Source organism: Plectrocnemia conspersa, unplaced genomic scaffold (assembly GCF_051122295.1).
Source record: "Plectrocnemia conspersa isolate PC_06_02 unplaced genomic scaffold, ASM5112229v1 ptg000010l, whole genome shotgun sequence".
In the NCBI taxonomy this organism is placed as follows: domain Eukaryota; kingdom Metazoa; phylum Arthropoda; class Insecta; order Trichoptera; family Polycentropodidae; genus Plectrocnemia; species Plectrocnemia conspersa.
This window is the reverse complement of record NW_028277174.1, coordinates 12,459,263-12,481,142: the sequence shown is the minus strand read 5'-3', so window position 1 is coordinate 12,481,142 and position 21,880 is coordinate 12,459,263. Positions and strand designations below refer to the sequence as shown.

Genomic DNA, 21,880 nt, shown 5'->3' with positions numbered 1-21,880 from the left:
TTAATTTTGCAATCTAAAGCTTATCTATCACAAATCATATTCTTATTGCTCATTATCATCAGCTATTAAGAAATCGTGGTTAAACTACTGTATTCGTGTCTTTACAACTGCATTAAATATACTGGTCACCTCATTTATTTTTGGCACAAGCGAATGTTCATATCTATTAATTAACACATAATATTCGCGAATGTAATACGCTAATTACAGTCGACTTTTTTAAATCAGCACACATGAAATTCGTATATTAATAAGTGTTAATATATAACATAACATAATGTATACGTAGTGAAACGCAATCACAAAGCGAAACAATCAGCATTGTTCGTTACGAAAAAATGTTTAATATGGCGGAGATTCCCGTTAATTTTTCGGTAAGAAAGTGAACGTTTGTGAAATTGACTGCTAGAGTTTAACTCGGATAAGTTGACTTTCTCGAACCAGTTAAAAATTACACACAAACAATTACACCGCTTTATAGGCGACGAATCAAACGGTTTTACTGCCATTTTCTTATCATATTATTGGAGAAAATAGATGATTGATGTTTGCTATTGACATTAATAACAATTTGACGTCAAATATGAATCTTGATAAGATTTCATATTTTTAAGTGTATTTTTTTATTACTCACTTATTCAATTTTGATCTGACGTCTCTGATACATATAATTGAATGTTATTATATGAAATTCGTATTTCATAATAGCATTTTCGAATCAATACATCATTTCGGACAACCTTTAAGATTGTTCTTAAGAAAATGTTTATTTTTTATCTCGGCCGCTATTAAATACGGAAATTGTTAAAAGACCCTGAAAGGTCATTTTCCCCCGAGCCAACATAAGCCAATATATTTTTTGTTTGCAATATTTTAAACGATGTACATACAACAAGGCAAAAATAATAATACAGCATTAATTAAATATACACATATATATTATATTTTTGACACATGCAATACTAGTTAGAAATATTCATAATAATCGAACCAAATTATTTCAAAATGCTCTATTTTTATTATAATTAGAAACGCACAAAAATTTAATTGTTTCGCAGAATAATGTATAATTAAAATATGGTCTCATATTTTTTTCACGCGTCTCTTGCGAAAAACTGAGAATCACGCAGAGATATCATTGATAGCGCAGATAAATTTTGCATATTACATTTTTATCATATTTTTAGAAACCGTTCAGTATATAAAATTATATGCTTTTATAGTGAAATGAAATGCAAGTGACGCACAGTGAGATATATTTATATTTTAAGTAAAATATTTTCAGTATTAAATAATGTCTTATTTTAAGTAAATAAAATTATGGTATAAGCATTATTTTAAGTTTAAATACATTTTAAAATAAATAAGCAGAAATATAGTTATATTTTATTACAAATATAAATAATATGTTTTTATTAATGAAACAGGGAAAATAATAAATTGTTGCAAAAAGTATATTATTTTGTGGGGGGCACCGTTTATGATTTATTTTATAATTAGTTTTAAGTGGTCATTCAAATGACCATTTAAAACTAATTATAAAAAAGTAAGCCACTCGTTTTAACCTACAGTCCTAGTAAAAATAAAAGAATACTTATTACCACAATGTCACATACCACTTACCTGCTAGCACATTGAAAAACTACCCTTTTATGCATAAAGAATGCGCGTTAGACGATATGTTTATTTTGCGTAAAAAAATATATTGTAATCTACCCTTTGCATAAACGGATTCGAAAGTTTCACTTCACGACGTTAATATATTTCATTGGTTAAATAATCAAGTGATGCAATTGGCTCACAAACATTCGCATCTGTGATTCGATAGATGTGTTTCAGATCAAGAGTATAAAAAATATGACTGTTACATCGCTAAACGATTCGAGATAGCAAACAGCATAGCAATAGACATCATTCGTGCACGATTTTTTTTTAATTATTGGTTACATTATTCCTTTAACAGATTAGAAATATACAGGCAGTTCTCGAGCTACGACCACATCGACGTACGACCATTCGGAGTTACGACGAAAAAAAAAGTTGTAAAATTTTTTTTTTATGTCATATACATAATTTCAAGACTGGTTTGATAACTGTTTCATTCCAGAAGTAAAGAAGAACTGTGATGAAAACGACATAGCCTTTAAAATTTTATTGATTCTTGACAATGCTCCAGGCCATCCTCCACACTTCCAAATATAAAAGTGGTTTATTTACCTCCAAAAACCACCAGCATTCTACAGCCGATGGATCAAGGGGGTATTGCTAACTTCAAAGCCCATTATTTAAGAATCACTTTTGCCCAAGCAATTGCAGGAACAGACAAACATCAGACATTGAGAGAATTTTGGAAAAATTACAACATCTTTAATGCAATAAACAATATCTCAAAAAGATGGTCCAAAGTAGCGACGAATTGTATGAACGGCATATGGAATAAACTCTTAAAAAGATATAATGACAATATGTATTTTAATAAAGAAGGGGAAATAGATGATATAAAAAATATTATTGTAAAATGTGCTCAACAACTTAATCTGGAAGTTGATAATGAAGATGTAATTCATCTTTTGGAAAATGATGTTGAGGAACTCACAAACCAAGATTTGATTGAGATTGAGGAACAACGAGTTGCAGAAAAAAATGTAATGGAGCTAAAAGAATTAGATGAACTCGAAGAACCATAAAAAAAATTTGTGTTAAAAGACATGGCTGCAGCTTTTAGCCAAATCAACGATGCTATTAAAAAATTTGAAAATATGGACAAAGACATCGATAGATCTTCGAGGGTACACGGCCTTATTCAGCAAGCACTTGCGTGCTATTATGAAATTTATAGAGAAAAGAAACAACAAACTGTACAAACAAACCTGGACGTTTTTTTAAGAAAAACAAGCACTATCACTGCACTCGCTGAAAAATCTCAAGAATTAACAATGGATATCAGTAGCACAGATGATAAAAATACTCTAGATCAATTCTTATAAATAAATTATTTATGTAGATATTTGCTAAAAAGTATTTAGTTAACAACTTGAAGTCAGCAATAAAAGTGGTTTTTGTATTTCGCATGTATGCATTGTTTTTAATTATTTTTTGTATGATTTTCGACTTACGACCTTTTCGAGTTACGACCAAGGTGGTGGAACGGAACCCGAGAACTGACTTTATAAGTAAACCGAATCTGTGATAATCGATTATAATTATTAAATAATGCGATCCCCCAGATACGATAGAAATTTTAAAACACTGAGATTCATATAGGATTCGAACCCAGCTTTCAGGTATTAATTACACCTGAGCCAGTTCACCCAGTACGCCCCAAAGCATCACATTGGCTAGAGGACCGAGAAATAGAATGAATTTTGAACGTTGATAGCCCAAACACGGCTGTATTGAATCACTTCCAAGAACCATCACTTCGCTTTTGACTTTATCTAAACTTACACCAAGCGGAGTTACAACAAATCGATGAATTGATCCTTAAAAGTCCAATAAATATCTGCTTTTCTTTAATCGCCTAACAGTCACCCGAATCTGAAGAGTTCGATCCGATCTTCGAGACGATTTTGAGGTTATGTGACGCAATACTACAGCGAGTATATACTTTGGCTTTCCGTCGCGTCGCCAATCGAGTAAATTCTACCGACGCCGCGGTGTTGCCAGCGTAGCTTCAGGGTGGCAATTGAATCGACCCCCACAATACAATATATACAAATAATAAATTTCGCATTTAGTGGAAATACATCAGAAATTTATTTTTCTGCGCCGGCGAAAGTAAAATATTTTCGTTCATGATATCCATCTGGTGAAATAAAGTTAATATAAGCCTTAAGAATTATCTCATTTATCTCAATATTTAAATATTAAATATTTAGGAATAATTGTAGATAAACAAAAATTTATGGAACATTGTAATTACATATTATTTTTTTTAGTAAAAAGTAGGCATATTATCTATAAATACGAAAAAATCTGCAATAGTATATAGGCCCTGCAACAATATTATATTTGCTTAATAAATTAATTGTTGCAAAAATTACAAAATAGTGCAATGATAGTAGTTTTAAATAAAAATAGATTTACTAGTTGTATTATATTTTCAATAATTTATAGTAGTTTTTAAAGAGTAGTTCTGTATACATTCAGGAGGCAATATCAGGGCCCTAGAGTGCAATTAAGCAAAAAATAATGGTTGACATACAATACTAGACACAAACAATTATCAGGAGGAAGAAGAGGGATGGTTAGGTACTAAAGATAAACTATGCAAAAATTAAATTTATTATAAACATACATGCTTTTTTATGTTAAAGCACTATATATTCTTAGATTAAATTAAATTTAGACAACTACTATTTCATATTTGTCAATAGCCCACTGTGTGACTCACATATGAGCGTGTGAATAAAAAGTATTAAGTATTCCCCAATAAGTGACTTTCAAAATGAATTGCGGCGAAATTTACAATCGCGTTTTTTAACCATCGATTGGTTAAAGCACTTCGATTTGCGTGCAATTTTATTTTCGACGAAAACGGAATCACTAAAAATAAATGCCAATGATGTGATATCATTCGTTTTTTATTAATTCATAAACGTCGGTTTTCCAAAATGGAATAAAAACTTTCTTCAAGGAAGGTGAAGCAATAAAATTGTTTGGCATGACATCGATGCATTTTTGGTAGTGTTAACTAATTAAGTAACTGTGTCGTTAAAGAAATTTTGTTTACACAATAAAACGATCTGATTTGAATATGAATTAATTTTATTGTAATATGTAACATATTTGTCTATAAGAAAACAATCTAAATAAAGTGATGTTATATAATGTTGATTAATATGTATACAATTTTATTATTCGAATAAAAAAACTGCTTGAATAAAATAACTATTTACAAAGGCAACTTACAATTTATTTCATACTGAAGCAATTTATAAAATTATTTTTTATATAACGGTGAGTGTTGACGGAAAAGTTTATAAATATTCATTTTGCGGTTGCGCAGTGAATATAATGGTCCATAGAACACTTTGATACCTTTTTTAACACTTGAAATTTAGGTTACTGTGTAAAAAATACTAATGGATACCATTGGAAGGCGATTGAACGATAATTAAAAAAATAATATGCGGATACGGATACGGATCTGTATCAAACGCGTATCGAGCAAAATAATGGTGAAACTAATGCGAATAGTCAGTAATAAACTATGATACATAAATTCTATAGTTGAAGGACAGCAATAAATAAAATGCTCTTAATTTCTTTTAATTGTATGATTTTTGAATTTAGATGTGTTATTTTTATTAGAAACTAGAATAGCTTACAATCGGCTATAAAATTTTATGCCATTGTGTAATTTTAATTTTATTATCAGGACCAATGATTACACCATTTGTTACAAATGGAATATATTTCCAATACCTATATATAATAGTTGCTTTCAGTAAAATACTCAATGCTAATAGATGGTCCTGATTAGAGTAATTAATAAAAAAAATAACGATTGGGAAGATTTAAATGAGGCTTTAAATTTTTTTTTTTTTTTTTTTATAGTGACATTAGATCTATATTATATATAATCATATACTGTACCTATTATTTAAAAAATTATATGTATATATCATTTTTCAAAAAAAAAATAACAGGTACGTTACTATAGCAATGAATTGATTAATAAAACTCTAATAAAACTCATCAGTATACATTCCATTATATCTACATGTGATATATTAAATACAAAGTATGTATATGAAAGAGTTAATTATTATTAAATTGATTGCTTTAAATAATGTTATCTCTGATAAATCAATAATCATAAATTAAAAATAATTGAGAGAACATTTCGTTCAAAAACTGGCGCCAGAAAATTTGTGGCACACTAATTAAGTACGTCGTCCAAAATTGCTTAAATTATAATCAAATTTTACAATCAGTCACGATGTTTCAAAATTACACTTGTAAATTCAGAATTACGTAAACGATTATATTTCGATGATATTATAGATAAAGAAGTTCTGACTTTTGTTTTCGATAACTAACACTTTAGTATAACAGTTTTTTTACATAACCGTTTTAGTTTATATAAAAAAAGCTGAATTAACAGACAAACTTCTCCTGTAACTCATTTTAAAAATATGTTTCAGGCGTTAGGAATATTAAGGGCGAACTCAACAAGCACACGTTTTGAAATAATCGACTAAAAAAATATTTTGGCGTTTAGAATATTAAGGGCCAATATATATTGCTTACCGTTTGTAAGGTGCTAGGAATATTTTGCGTAAAAAGTATATTTGTATGAAACTTTAAATTTTTAAATTTTAGTAAATTATTTTTGATTTCTGGAATTAAATTTTTATTATGTAAATTCTTGATTATAATAAATTGAACACATATAATAAAACAAAATTAATATTTTATATATGTATATAAATTACATCTTTAATTTTCAGATTTTCCTAATTTTATTTTCTATGATATGATGATACACCTTTTTATATAATCAAAAATTTAAGCTACATTTATCTATAGATTATGCTAATAATTTTTATCATTATCGTTTTAAAAGATAAAAACTTCATAATATCAAACTTTAAGAAACTGTCTATTTCTAGAATCAATATAAGCTATGTCTATTTTTATGTTTTCATTTCGATTAATAAGCATATAGTAAATATAGATCAATTTGTATTTACTAAACGTGAATAACGTACGTTACTTCAAATGTAGAATTGTTCCAAGAAAAGTTACATTTAACCCTTTCGTTGCCGAAGCTTTTAAAACTACTATCTAAAATCTATGAATAACATTTTAATTTATTTTTATATTGCAACATTACAGGCGTTAGCCCAGTGCGTTACAACGGGGTAAAAGCAATCGTCTGCCTACTGACAATTAATTAAAGTTACTGAGAAAAATAATCAAAATACTGATCAATGTTTTTATACTCGAATCTATGTCATTTTACAAATTAATAAAACAGTAAAACTTTGAATGTTTCATTTTTTATTAAATATTTTAAAAAGGAACACAAATGTAGTTTAATAAAATATACTAGTTGTTAGTGTAGATTTCTCCTTTAAAGCACTGACCTTGACCACTATAACCTCTTTTTAATTTAATCTTAACAAACCTGCAAATAAAAGTCACCATTTATTTCATCTTGTGGCACTGCTTTCTAGCAACTAGTTTGTATATCTTAAACATAAAATTTTATAGTTCAGAAAACTTGGCATATAGCGGAAAACCTTAACTTTATTCTTCAGTAAAGATGGCAATTTGCGATTATTTCAGTTGGGTGCCATCGGTGCCCACTTGGATTACGACCAAGTTATGTACCGGAGCCACCCGGGGGGCGCTATAAGAAGTGGTACGGCCTCCGCGCGTGCTCATTCGCCCCACAGCCTCCGCGGTGTGCCAGTGACGCGAGTGACTACGACACTAACTTTTCACTATCACTATAACACGTTAATCGACGAAAGAAATTCACTTTTCGGTGTTCAGTGGTGTGAGACGACAAATAAGTGCCAATAAGATGTCAGTGTTCAGAATTACTGTGAGTATCTTTAATTATTGCTTGATTACACACATACATTTTTTAAGCATTAGCTGAAATAGCAACATTTATTTTTATGAATAGATTTAGACATACACATAAAAAGGCATTCATTTACCATAATAAAATCCTTAAAACAATATAAATAGTAGAAGGGGTAGATAAACGATTTGCTTAGTGTGAAAAGAATCTTAAAACAAGGCTTTGTATTCAGGCACTACAAGTATATCGTGTCTCATTGTTTCAAACTTGTGCAATTCTTGCAGCCATTGCAGTGTGAGCAAAATGCTCTTTTATATGCAATTAGTGATGTTAATACCCCGTGCATTTCAATAACCTTGGTACCTTATTGCTGCAATGTACTTAAAAAATAACAATGTTTAATACATTTTTTTCAAAACTAAGAACCCCACTGCGTCGATTCGATCAATCTTTCGTTACGCTAACGTGAGAATTGCTTGATTTTGATACTTTTTACATATGTAACTATTATTATCATTATAAAGCACACATGTGCGATTTCGAAGCAATTTTCCGTCGCACGCTACTCCGTGTTGTTCTTTAACTAATGGTGCATTGTCTGTAACAATCATAATGCAATTACCGTGTTATGGAAGCTTTTTACTGATCGGTGTTAAATAATTGTTATGTTGACGCGTATAAGAAAAACGAAGAAAATCGCAATATAGCGCTTGGCGTAATTAGAGAGTTTCTACTAGTGCGAAAACATAATCGATATTTGTTATAAAAATAATAAACAGTGGAGAAATTTAATGGATCAATGTAATCAGTGTGATTTTGGATTAAAAATAATTGTTACAATTTATAATATTTAATAATGGGGGGGGGGGGATAATTAGAACTACTGTGATTTACACAATAATTGCAAAATAGTAACGCAACTATTAAAACGGACTTTTGAATTTTAAAAGAGGAACGAGACTTAAAATTTGATGAAATTCATTATATAGCATTTATAGATAGACATTATAATTTTTCTAATATTCCAAAAATGTTACGCAATTTATTTTAAGGGCAATAATATTTTAACATTGAAATTAATATTATGAACAATGTTCATTTTTTGGTGTGTTATTGTCACTCGTAAACAAAAAAAAAACAAAACAGGTATCTGACGTTTATGATATGATCTGACCTAACCTAAAAAAAATATTGCGCCATCGATTGATGCTGATTGATTAAATCCATATTTCATTCGCTGCGTGTAACAAATTACACGACGCGTATTATTTTATTGCTAATCTTCATGCGCATTATTTATTGCCATTAAAAAAACAAGTGTCAAAATCGAAGGCGTTGGCCGAAAGTGATACACTTTCGGCCATAATTAATACAGTTCGCTCTCGATACGGTGAAACGCGAACTTGCGTCGTGTACGTAACTACCACTTTCTCTACTATTCATAACGGACAACAACCACCTGTCATGGAATTTTGTAGGACAAATCAAACCTTTCTTGAAAGAAATTTTACACGTAACGTAGGGTTGTCAAATTGTAATTTTTAAATTAAAGATAAAATTCATCATTTTTGCTCGTATCATTTTTGTATTTAAATTTTAGTTCCGAAATATCGTTTAACCAAAATCTAAGCCATCTAATATTTTTTCTTAAAAAGTTCCTTGCTCATATATGTTTAAACTTGTAGCAGCCCTGCTCGTACGTATTTTCCCCTTTAAGGTAAACAGTACTTGCTTCCTAGCTCGTTAATATCATATAATGTTATATTAGTGAGTACTGTGGTGATCGATCGCCTTCTTCACCTTTACTGATCCGGCTCATTGCTTTTTTAACTGACCATTATGTTATTTTTTATGAATTATATACACACAATGCAGAGGAGTTATAACATTGTAATAAAATTATATACACCCAGATCGTGAGAGTCAATAGTGATAGTCATTTTCAAGGCTCTCGCGGTCAATCTGAGTTTTGTGTTGAAATATTCAAAATGACCTTTCCAGATATGATCGAACGAATATATGCTCATCGACAATGCTCACCGGGTATTTGCTTTGCGAAATTAATTTAGGATAAAAACAACAATAAACGTTTACGATACGTTATAATTTTTTTTTGTTTCACAACTTCGCTGTTAGCAAATGGCTAGCTTAACGAAATTTATGGACTTAATAAACGTCGTGTAATTTCCAGAAATGAAACGAAAAGTATGTATATATTTTTTTTATTTTGAAGAACCCGTGAGAGAATAGCGACCTCGGATAATACGGATCATAGAGCCAATTAGTGTTTTTTAAATTCTCATTTTGGCCATGACAGTTCCGAATTTGCGGCAATTGTTCCGAAATCGAATTTTCGAAATTGACAGACGTTCATATATATTATTATGTAGTTGTTTGTAGGTATAAAGTGAAATAATGTGGCAATACTGCAATGTGTGGCGGATTTTCTCACATTTTTGCGTATTATGAGAATTGTGTGTGCGTTGCGCGTGCTTTTAACATATAGATGAAATGTATGAAAAAAGTTGCGTATTATACACATGTCGCAACTATAGAACGACTTAAAGTCACATGGATATTTTGTACAATAATGAAGCCATAACCATTACCATAAATAACCCGTTTTATAAATATTCCTCTAAATTTAATACATATTCAATTTACATTAATTAAAATTAGTAATTTGATACTTATTAGTTGTGATTTCATATTTTCGTTATTTATTAATTAATGTATAAAAATATGATGTCAAACCTATAAAATTAATTATTGACACCAATACATATGCTCCAAAATAAAATTTAATATTCTTTCTCTTGGTTTATTACATTTTTTAAAATAATAAAGCGATTAACATTTTTTTAATTATGGCAATCTCGAGCATCCAATTTGCAGAAAAATACCAACATAGAAATGTCGCATTTTATTTATTAATTTAACACTTATATTATTAAGACCGTATCCAATTAAAAATTCATAAATATTTTAGATTTAATTCATTACACACAATTTCACAATAATTAATGAATTCATAACTGTGGATTAATTTGGAATAGTATATTTTTAACTGTCAATGAGATTCAAAATGACATAGTAAATCTAAACATTTTTTATGCAATGTCGAATCGTAGATTCTCTCACGGTCAGCAATCGACGCATGCGCACAAACTAGTAATTGCAATTTCCCTTTCAGCGCCAAGCGGTTTTAGATGTCTAATTCAGATAAGCGCTTCCTTTGCGCCGATAAATCACATCAGATTCGTTATGTGAGGCAGATTCCCCCTTCTTAAGCGCATTTTCTCAAGATCCACATCTAGAACGGAGGTGAAATAAATATAAATACGGTTGTCCATGCGCACACGGGTTTGCCATTTGAGATTTACAAGGTGGTCGGTCGAGAAGTTTCACTTTGAACAGTAAACACATCACGACCTGGCTATGGCGCAACCTAACTGCAGCTGGATCACAGAATACCCCCGGATCCAAACGGTTAACCTTCGACGATTAGCCAGAGCTTTGCAATATATAAATCATAATTATAACCACGATCATGATAGAGCGTCAGATATGTGCATTGATGTGATAATGCTTAACTGGCTTATATTTTCTGAGAAGTACAACAATATTGTGTACAACAAAAAACGCAATATGAAGTATTTTATTAATATATACCTAATTGAGATATTAATGTTTTCATTAGATACATTTAAAAATGTAGATTATGCATTTACTTCTTTGAATATTCACAAGGTTGCAACATAATTAATCGTTCTACATAAATATATCCTCACACATAAACATCAATCAAGCTTTATAGTAAAAGCATAAAAAATATAACATAGCTATGTAGCACCGTTATTATATTGCTATAGTTTAGAAATATAAAACCTTCTCGATTAAATTCAAGGCCAAAATTGTTCTAGATTAAAACGATGTAATAAACATATTAATATAATTTTGATTTTATTTCTTGTTTATCCTAGATGTACGTTGTCTAATTTCAAAACTTATATCATGATAATTATAGACTGCAGTTTTCACTGAATTTCATAAGTAAAGTTATTGACGTACATTAAATGTTTAAACTACGTATGTCAATTTATAAATTGGTAATATTAGTTAAGTATTAATACAGTCGATTTGCAGATTATAATACGAATTATTTTGGCACCGATTTTCTAATTTTAGAAATCGAAGGTAAATCGTAAATTTTCACACATGCGAATATTCGACGTTGGACATCGAAACCAGTTGGCATTTTTAACCAGGAAACATTGTATTTTCGTGCTCGTTAAGATCGTGCTGTTCTCGCACGCAATACGTTGACTTCTTCAGCTTGTTTCCAATCATGGTGGCTGGCACCAATCAACCGTTGGAACCAAAACATGAATTAATGATGGCAGTCAAGCGAATAAAAGGGGGAAATCTCCAATAACAATATTACAGAAATTTTGTGATCCGACTCGATGTCAAGGTTAAAATCATTTGCTAATTTAATAAATACATTAATAAATAAAGGCTTACTCAGCTTGATTGAACCGTATATAAAAAAATAATTTATTGACAGTGTATCAAGGCTATTTTATGATCTAACGAGTAGCAATTTCCCTCTTTTTAAACGCTAATTGCTTACATTTAAAATCAATTTCCGTAAATTTTATTAACAGTTTAATTTATCATCAATAAATAATTAATTGTTTGTATTTATATAATTATTAATTTTTTTAATTTATTATAGTTTTGACAGTTACTAAATTATTATGGTACATGGACGTTTTTTACAGCGTTATGTCTCGATCAATCGTTCTAAACATAACCTCAAATATTATCCGGGATCTGGTGATCTCAGGAATTCAACGCCTTTCTCTATAGATGCACAAATATCGAGTTGCACGTCTTACAGCAATTCTCAGACGGCGGTCAGCGGGCGCTCCGCTAAAATGTTCCCACGTCTCGCTAAAATATCCGACGTGTGTCTTTTACAAATGCTGAAAACGTGTAATTTGCATCGAAACATCAGACGCTTTTTATATTGTTCGAATTGTACTTTTCGTAAACGTTTCACCTTCGAATTAATCGCGGTCAATTATCTCGATTGTGTGTAGATAAATATAATAGAAGAAAGAACGCCAATAATTTATTACAATGCACGTGTGTTTCTCGGAAAATAAAAACATAGCCGAGAGGCGTTCTGTAATGGAATGGAGGTGTTTGTAGCGCTGTATTTGCGTCATGACTTTTCGGTAGTTGATCTAGATAAATAAAAATATACGACGCAAGTTTGCAAAATGTGAAACTTTTGACACGTACGAAAACTTTTTCCATTACGAACTATAAAAGCATCATGATAACTAAAATGTTAATTGCACAACTAGCATTTTATCTTCAATACATAATCGCTGAACTGAAATGGCAATATATTTAAAATTAATGTTTACCGATTTTTGGCAGACGCCATTTTAATTATAATGTAAAATTTGACGTTTATGATTTGGCCTTAAACACATTTTTACTGTCCTGAAATAAAATAGGAGAAATTTCATTTTAATGCAGTTATTTATGTTTTAATATTTGATTTCAAAATAAATAATAAAATATTAATTTTTCTAAAAACATAAGATTGGTAGCAAATATGTTTTTATGAATATCCCTCTCTTTAAATACACTAAGAAACTATAGCACGCTTGAACGTTTTGTAACACCGTATTTAATACACTTTTTATGTGTAATCCGTGGGTGTCTATGAGTAACAAGCGTACGCGCTAATTGTTGGGCAATGTGTCGAAAACGAGAGTGAAAATGCGTCGTTTAAACTAAACCGTATAATAATAAGTTGTGAAAAAGGCGCGTTACGTGAGAAAAGCGGTCGCTTTTGACCGGGGGGCACAGGCCACCCGGGCCAAAATGGCGCAAAAGCCCGCTGACACAATAAAAGTCACTATTGCACAACGCATCGACTAATCGAATTCACGGCGAGAACGAAAGTGTACCCCGAAATTGGGTAAGCAGAGCGACTAGCCGACGGAATGTTAATGTCGATCGAAGAAAACCTCGGATGACATAACTGATTGTTAGTTGACCGACACCTGATAGTTAGCGGTCCACTTTTGGACCGCGGATTAACGATGGCGCAATCCGCTTGATTACACCGAGCCCAAAAACGTGTCATTGACTCGGATCATGTTTACAATATTGCAAATGGGCGGTCGCTAAATAAGTAGAATAAATATTAGGCTTCCTATTCGAGTAATCATCGGTTGTTTGAGAAATAAACGAAAGGGGATATTTCGAAGAATTGGATAATACTATAGTATATAATTGACCTGGATTCGGATCCCATATGGACCCCAGTGTTTTTCAATTTCTATCTCAAGTGGATATCGGAATTAGTGCTTATTATATATTTATATGCACTCCCTAGGTTTACCTACATTTTCCTAATCTCGTAAATTAATAATTAAAATAAAATCGAGCTAAGTCATGCAAAGTGACATACATATGTATATTGATTGTAAATTGTAATAATTGTTTTTAATTAATAAATGGTTATCACTGACTTATCAACTTTGATTTTGGTCTGGTGTCTCACTACTTACTTATTTCATATAATAAGTTGTTGGATATGTTGACCCCATTGTAACGTATTGATGTAACGCCTAAAGCTAGCAGATAATTTACAATAAATTAATAATCTAAATATACGGAAATGATAAACAAAATATACCTTAGCACAATGGTTCTTAAATGATTTGTACAGATTATTAACAATTCAATCGTGAAGGGAGGGTAAGATATTTTTTTAACTTGTTTATTCTCTAAAATATTATCAATTGACGATATGAAGACAATTATGTTTGTACTACATTGCACGATCAATTTATAAGTAAAATATACATGAGGATTTTAATTAAATAAAATATAATTTATACAAAATATAAATAACTTAAATAAAAAAAAAATTAGCACTGTGCGAGAATTAGTAAATATTTACTTTACTAGCGGTACTTTAAAAGCTATGAAATAAATATTTTAGGGGATCAATTACATTGTATAAAATATAAAATGGATCCATGATTCAATTCATTCGGGAATTGCTGCTCTGAAGTATAATATTTAAATCAACACCTTTTTACTATGGTGTGATAGATAGTGTTTATTATGATGTATTTACTTATCTATTATTTTTTAAGGATCTATACAAGTGTTATTTCATATTGAAAAGTATAGATAATCCACGACGAAAACATTTTTCAAATACAAGAAAAAAAAATTACCCCATTAATTTTTAAGTGTATGTACATAACACAATCTCAATCACGTTTCTCCACTTACACAAAAATCAGCTACATATTTTTTTGCTAATAGCAATTTTCTTGTTTTTCTTAACTTACCACGCAAAATTCTCCACGGCATTCCTTCCTTACATAACATAACCTTTATGTAACACACTTAAGCCACGCAAAATACCGGAAGTTCCGCTTTTAGTATTGAACCAATACCGGTTTTACAGAATGTGATCTAATATCGGTGTCTTAAGTATCTTTTTCAATGCATATTGACAAACTTCATGCACAATAAGCATTTATTAACGATTGGAAAATGTCTAGTGTTCATTCAACGGGAAATTATAGGTAACACGTTGCAACAGGATCTAAATTCTTAAAATTCTACCTTTTGTTACCTAGAATCTATTCACTGGCCATTTCAAGCTTCACCCTCCCACTGTGTGCAATTCATGCTTCATTTTCATTTGTCCATCTATTGACCAACGTAATGCACGTTTTATTTGACCATTATAAATACGGACTTTACTAAGCTTTGCCTTTCAATGAAATCGCTATTTCATAATCATAATATATTTAACTCAAAATTAATTGTTTTATAGTCTTTGCTTATAATTGCGATAAAAACTAATCCAATTTTTATTATAATTGCACTAACAATACAATGTCACTGTGCTAAATATTTCTCTAGAGAACGAATTTTAAAATTACGCCACCGCTCGCCTAATAAGTCACGGTTTAGGGATTTAATTAAAAACTAAATTAAATTAATGACCTAATGTCATTGAGTCATTGTGCAGTGAATGTTTTTTAATTCAATATTGAGATGATTTTTAATGAATGCGACCTCGCTGCAAATTGTGGAATAATGTGCATTATTAAGATTTAATTGTCCGTAGATAATTTGATCTTCGTAGTTGGATTTTATTAAAATCATAAGATGAGAGGAAAGCTAATTTCTAAAGGTCAGATAGTTTATTTATCAATAGCTGATCGTTAAAATTAAAATTAAAATATATACAATTACGTCTTATTTTAGATCATGTACTATTAAAATCTACTCCAAAACTTTTTTATTATTATTTATATTACATAAAGATACGTTGTTATTGATTAGCAATGCTGAAATATTTAATTACACCCTGTATACCAGATATTTTAATACATTTTTTTATTTATTATAAAACTTAAGTGGTAGTATAACAGACGATATCCAACAGAGTAAACACAATCAACAACTACTAAGTAGTGAGACACAAAGTTACATATTTTAAAAATCTTAAACTTTTAAAACAACTTTCAATCCATAGACCTAGCTTAATTTTATTTTAATTATTCATCTGTGAGACTAGGAAAATCTGAAAAAACATTATTTGTGCTAATTGTTCAGAATTATAATTATATAATAATCACTAATTCCGATCTCCCAGACTCGAGGTCCATGAGCGATCTGAACTAATTTTTTAAGTGTCACTTAACTACTGTTTTATCGCGTTGTTTAATTATATATAATAGTATAATATTCGGGTTAGAGGCCGAATAGTGTGACTTCGCAGCCAAAATAGATGCCGGAAAAATCCAGTTAAAGTTTATTGATATTAAGTACAATTTACCACAGATAAATATTGCCTTATGGATCAATCCTCTTAGAGTCAAGATGATCCGCTGAGGTCTCTCGAGTTTTTTTGTTATTGTTATATAGATTGAAATTTATTAATAAAAAAACACATGAAACGTCATTTTTGTGGTTAAAAATAAAACTTTTAAAAAATAATAATAGTATCCGTTTTGATTTCCGGAAATACAGTACATTTTTATTCTAAATTATTTCATACGCTCAATCAATTAAATCTTCGATCGACTTCTACGAGTGCCATGACATTTTCGCTCAAAGCCACCGCCGCGAGTGTTGGCCGTAACACACTTTTATCCGTCCATTGACGCGCAAAAAATAAAAAAGGGGCATGATTAAAAGGGAAACTTTTCTCGCGAACGAAATCGAAAACGAACAGCCGTGAAAAACGAAGAGCACGCCGGTTTGTCGGACAAGTTCAATGTCGACGACCAGGTGATCTGATTGAAGACCACTTTCATCCGGTGAATCAGCTCGTCTGCGACTCGTCTGCCACCGACCGCTGAGAGAGCATTCGCCTCTCTCGCACAATGTCACACCGGCTGCATTCATTGCGCCTTTGTTCAAAGATCACCGATGGAAACGTTGCGATTTTATTGTCATAATTTGATTTTGTTTCGATTTCTCAGCGCTCCGTGGACCGGAAAGCGGTTTCACTCAAATTGCCATTTTACATAGACCTTCGTCATGTCGGCCATAAACCGTTATTTTATTTTTTTATTTTATTTTTGCTCGCATACTTTCACAAAATCTCCTTATATGCCGTAGAAATTGATCGCATACGTACTGTTACAGTTATTGCGAAAAAGTAAATGTTTCGAAATAAAAAAAACGTTTTCACTTTTGCAACTTCCCCCCATATGTGCTCGTTTCTCGTATTTTTAAACTTATTTCTTTTCGATGTTGATGATTTACTTTTTAAAATAGTTAGTAATATATGTCAATGAATTCAGTCTGGTGTTTCACTACATACTAGTTGTTTATTGTGTTTGTATTTACTCTGTTGTAACGCATTGGGCTAACGTCTGTCACATTACAACGAAATATTAACAATAAATAAATATAAGAAACTCTATGGTAATTTCAAAAGAGCCAAAATTAAAGCAGCAAATAATATTCAAAAAAACTAATCTTAAATTATAATTTCTTATTATTATATTCTGTTATAACTATATTTTTTACGAGTGGTGTGTAACTTTGATTGCATATATACTGTCGCATGCGATAAGCGTTTTTTAACAGTAACATTTACATAATAATGAGCGTTCTAGATAATAAGTTACAGTGTAGTCATTTTTCATTATACGCGTATAACAATGGATTATGATAAACATCTATAAAAAATGAAATAAATTGTTTCTCATTTTATTGGTTTAACAAACATTAAACGTATATAACAATAAATAGAATAAACCTCTAATCAAAGCTGCAGTAGTATTTTATAAACTATTATTTCATTATTAATAATAAACTAATTTCAAAAAGTTAATTACTTGTTGTAGGTATTGTCATATACGCTGCTAACGCCTCATGTTTCAGTGGTAAAAAAGTAAGGCCCAATGATGCCATCTTACCATAATGCGTACCAAAGAGTAACTTTTTGGGCATATAATGCTTTCTCGCGAATCACACTAAGATTTTTCTTCGCCCACTATTTTGCTAATCAGCATACCCAGATAGGTGTATGTGCCTTATCAGAGAAGATTTTCCTTGAAAAATCAGCATCAACTTCCTGCCGCTTTTACACTCAATCTTCGTAAATTATTCACTATCCATGATCTCTGGGCTTCAGTTTTTATGTTATCTAAATTTATACGGGTATAGTATTCATACAAGTCTTACCCTATCTCCAACGCTTCCAGTCTTTATTGCGAATTGTTCGCTCAGTAGGACGTTATCTTTCGGTAAATTTCGATACACATTTCGTACAGAATTGTTATTTCTGTAGAACAATTTTAACGGGTTGAGCGATAATTAAGCGATCCATTTCGTAAACCTGTTGTTGCAAACTAACATTTGACGCTTTGAACACGCATGATTATTGACAGCTGTCTGATTTACGGTGTTCCCAACAAAGAAACCCGAATGGGATCACCACTCTATATCTTCATTAAGTACGCTTTTAATAATAACAATACAATCAATTAAGATATGTTTTTCATAATATAAATCACACATCACTTTCACAGCGCCATTTACACATACAATTAATTGGAAAAATAACGAACGCTCTTTCCAAAAATGCGCCATTCTAACAAAAGTGACATGCCATTAGCGTGAAAGCTCACTGACTTTCTTCTAGTGGGAACACCTGAAAAAGATTATTAAACGATCGAAATATAATTAAACTGCTCTGCAGTCGAAAGTGAGAAATGGTGATAGATGAAATGCAGTCATTATAGATTTCCATAAAATATATATACATAGTTGTACATGTATGTGTAAGACGCAATTACTTATACCACTTTCTATGACCAATGCTAAATATATAAACGTAAACATAAATATATCAAGGTTAATTCTAGAGGCAGAAAAATCTTTTTTTTATTATTATTATTATCATGGGAAAACCATTTGTAATAAATCAAACACCAATTGACGCATAACAAATCCGAAACAAAACAATCGAAAGTTTCCGTGTATATGTATCTATGTTTTTTTTTATAAATCACAATCAGAATAAAAATGAATTTTCCCTTTCACGTGCGATTTCGAAATCAATAATGTATTATGCAACGTTATTATGATGCATATGTTATGATTTCATATTTTTTATTGTATAGTTAAAATCATGAACACATTACTTAAGTACTTACATAATTCGTGAAAGTATACGAATACGTGTCAGATATTAAAAGGATTAATGTAGCTTATTTGAGAATTAAACGCCTTATGATACCTTGATATTTTGACTTTTCTACGATCACATCAATTTGTATTATATACATATACATTAGAGCTAATGTCTTCTGTGATCTGACAGTGCATTAATGAAAATCGAGCATTTCCTCTAGTTACACAACATCACGACATTTGCTTTTCATGCGGCACAAAGCACGTTCGGAATTTGTTCTGATTACAATGTAGACATTTCTTTGATAATATGCCTGTGATATATAAATGTGTATCATTATCGATCGTTCCTATTCTAATTTATTATTTTCTTTTCCAGTGTTTAGCGCTGCTTCTGGTGTGCGCTTTGGTGCCATCGATCGATGCTCAATCTCGCAGAGTGAGGCTACGTCCCCAAGCTGTTCAAGAAGATCAACTGCAATATTACGAGGCCGATGAACGCGCAGGAGACGATGAAGATGTAGTACTAGTCAACGAGCAATACTCTCCAGTTCTCTATAACAGCAGACAATCTTCGAGAGCCGATAACTACATACGCCCAGCTGCGCCAGCCAAAGCTCCCAGAACCAAGGAATCCGCTAAAGCTCCTCCAGTTCAAACGATCAGAAACTACAACAAAGTTAACGATGATGGATCATTCACGTTTGGATATGAAGCAGCCGATGGCAGTTTCAAAGAAGAAACTAGAGGAACTGATTGCGTAGTCAGAGGTAAATATGGCTATGTGGATCCAGATGGTAACAAACGTGAGTTCACGTATGTCTCTGGAAATCCTTGCGATCCGAACGCGCAACAAGATGACGAAGATGATGACATTAAAGAAAACGAATCTAACGAATCTCCTAACGAACCCGCTAATTATCCAACAAGGACTGGAAATTATCCGACTAGGACTGCAAACTACCCTACTAGGCAAACTACAGCAAGACCGGCTACCACAGTCTTCCAAAACAACTACAACCAACACGAATTAGAAGCTGAAGAAGAAGCTCCTCGTCCAACACCCAGGCCACGCCCGCAACCATCTCCAGTCTCTATAACTCCAAGACCTCAATTACCAGCTACCACGTTCCGTCCTCAGCTTCTTCAAATAACGCAAAGGCCGCAGATAGTGACTCAACGCCCTCAAGTAGTATACAGCAGTTTAGCTCCGACTGCAGCCCCATCTCCAACGTTCGCCACATCATCTAGACCAGGACATATCGATTTTGCTGCCGAATTCGCTAAGTTCCAACAAGAAAACACCGTTGGGTCTTCAACGCCTTCAACGTACAAAACTAAAGGAAAGGTCGGAGAAACGCCAGCCCCAACAGGAAATCCGATATATTCGACTCAATTAATTTATGATCCGAGTAGCGGACAATACAATACGCAGTTGTTCCAAAGCTTACCGCAAGGAAACGGCGATTATACATTAAACCACAGAGTCCAACCCAGTGTTACTCTTCCGAGATTGCCTCAACAACCTCAAGGATTCAGCCCTTCGCCTGTCTACAGGCATCGTCTGCAACAGCCGATCCGCAATCCGCAAGAAGTATACCAGAGACAGCAAAACGAGCAGCTCTATCAAAATTCCCAACAGTTGTTCGCCCAACAGCAACAGCTACAACACACTCAACTGCAAGCTGACAGGCAAGCCGCCCGCGCTGCTTTGTCACAAACGCAACCGATCCAACAACAACAACAGCAGTTTTACTACGTAGCACCAGGACGCGAAAATAATCAAGGAGGACAAATCGACGCATTCCTCCGGGGTCATGGAATTCCGTTCTAATTTAAGAGTGAGTGTACTAGTGTAAAATCCAATCAAACAATTATAAACGAAACGTTTACGTATATCATCAATCTGTGAGATTATTTACAATATCTTCATTCACCCACACATACGTTTCAACGTTACTTTATAAGTAATGACGCTGAAAAATAAGCAATATTTTTCTGTTGCCAAAGCATAGTAAGATGTAAGCTTTTTTACGTGTAAAATACCACTCATCAACGTTAATTTCACGTTCGTTTCGTTTCTTTGTTAAATAAAAAAGCTTTAATCTTACTTTAACGATTTATCTATATAATATTTATTTCACTTTAATATGTAATTAAAGAAAAAACACGAGCAGCTTTAACATGTCATGCCATTCGACATGTTTTTTTTATTATTGATTTTTTATTAGACATGTACGTAGATTGTTGTTGAGTGTGAATGTATAAAATAAATAAATATTAAAAAGGCGGATGCAAAGCAGTCAACGAGTGTATATAAAAATACACCATTATGTAGTTTATAAGTTTGTAAAAATATATTCTTTTTTACATACATTATTTTTTTATTTATTTATTTATATAAAACCTACGAATTTGTTTCATAATAACTCATGGTATGATTTAATAGCATTTTTTACATATTGCAACTTTTTTAATTATTAATGTTAGTCACGCGCTACATCTTAAACCAGCGCTTAAAATTATAAACATAATTTACGATTATCGCTATGCGGAGAATATACATATTTAAAAAAAACATCAAAACGATTTTTTAATAACGTTGCACAATTGTTTTACCTCTAGGAGTGT

At 31.5% G+C, this 21,880-nt stretch overlaps 1 protein-coding gene across 1 annotated transcript; it reads left to right on the top strand.

The window, feature by feature from the left end:
• Positions 1–7,355: 7,355 nt before the first annotated feature.
• LOC148230657 (uncharacterized) lies at positions 7,356–21,623 on the top strand. The gene is made up of 2 exons (XM_088195151.1): positions 7,356–7,558; positions 19,629–21,623. Exons 1-2 carry the CDS (start codon positions 7,538–7,540, stop codon positions 21,081–21,083), a joined length of 1,476 nt encoding a protein of 491 aa, XP_088051277.1. The 5' UTR covers positions 7,356–7,537; the 3' UTR covers positions 21,084–21,623.
• Positions 21,624–21,880: the final 257 nt, after the last annotated feature.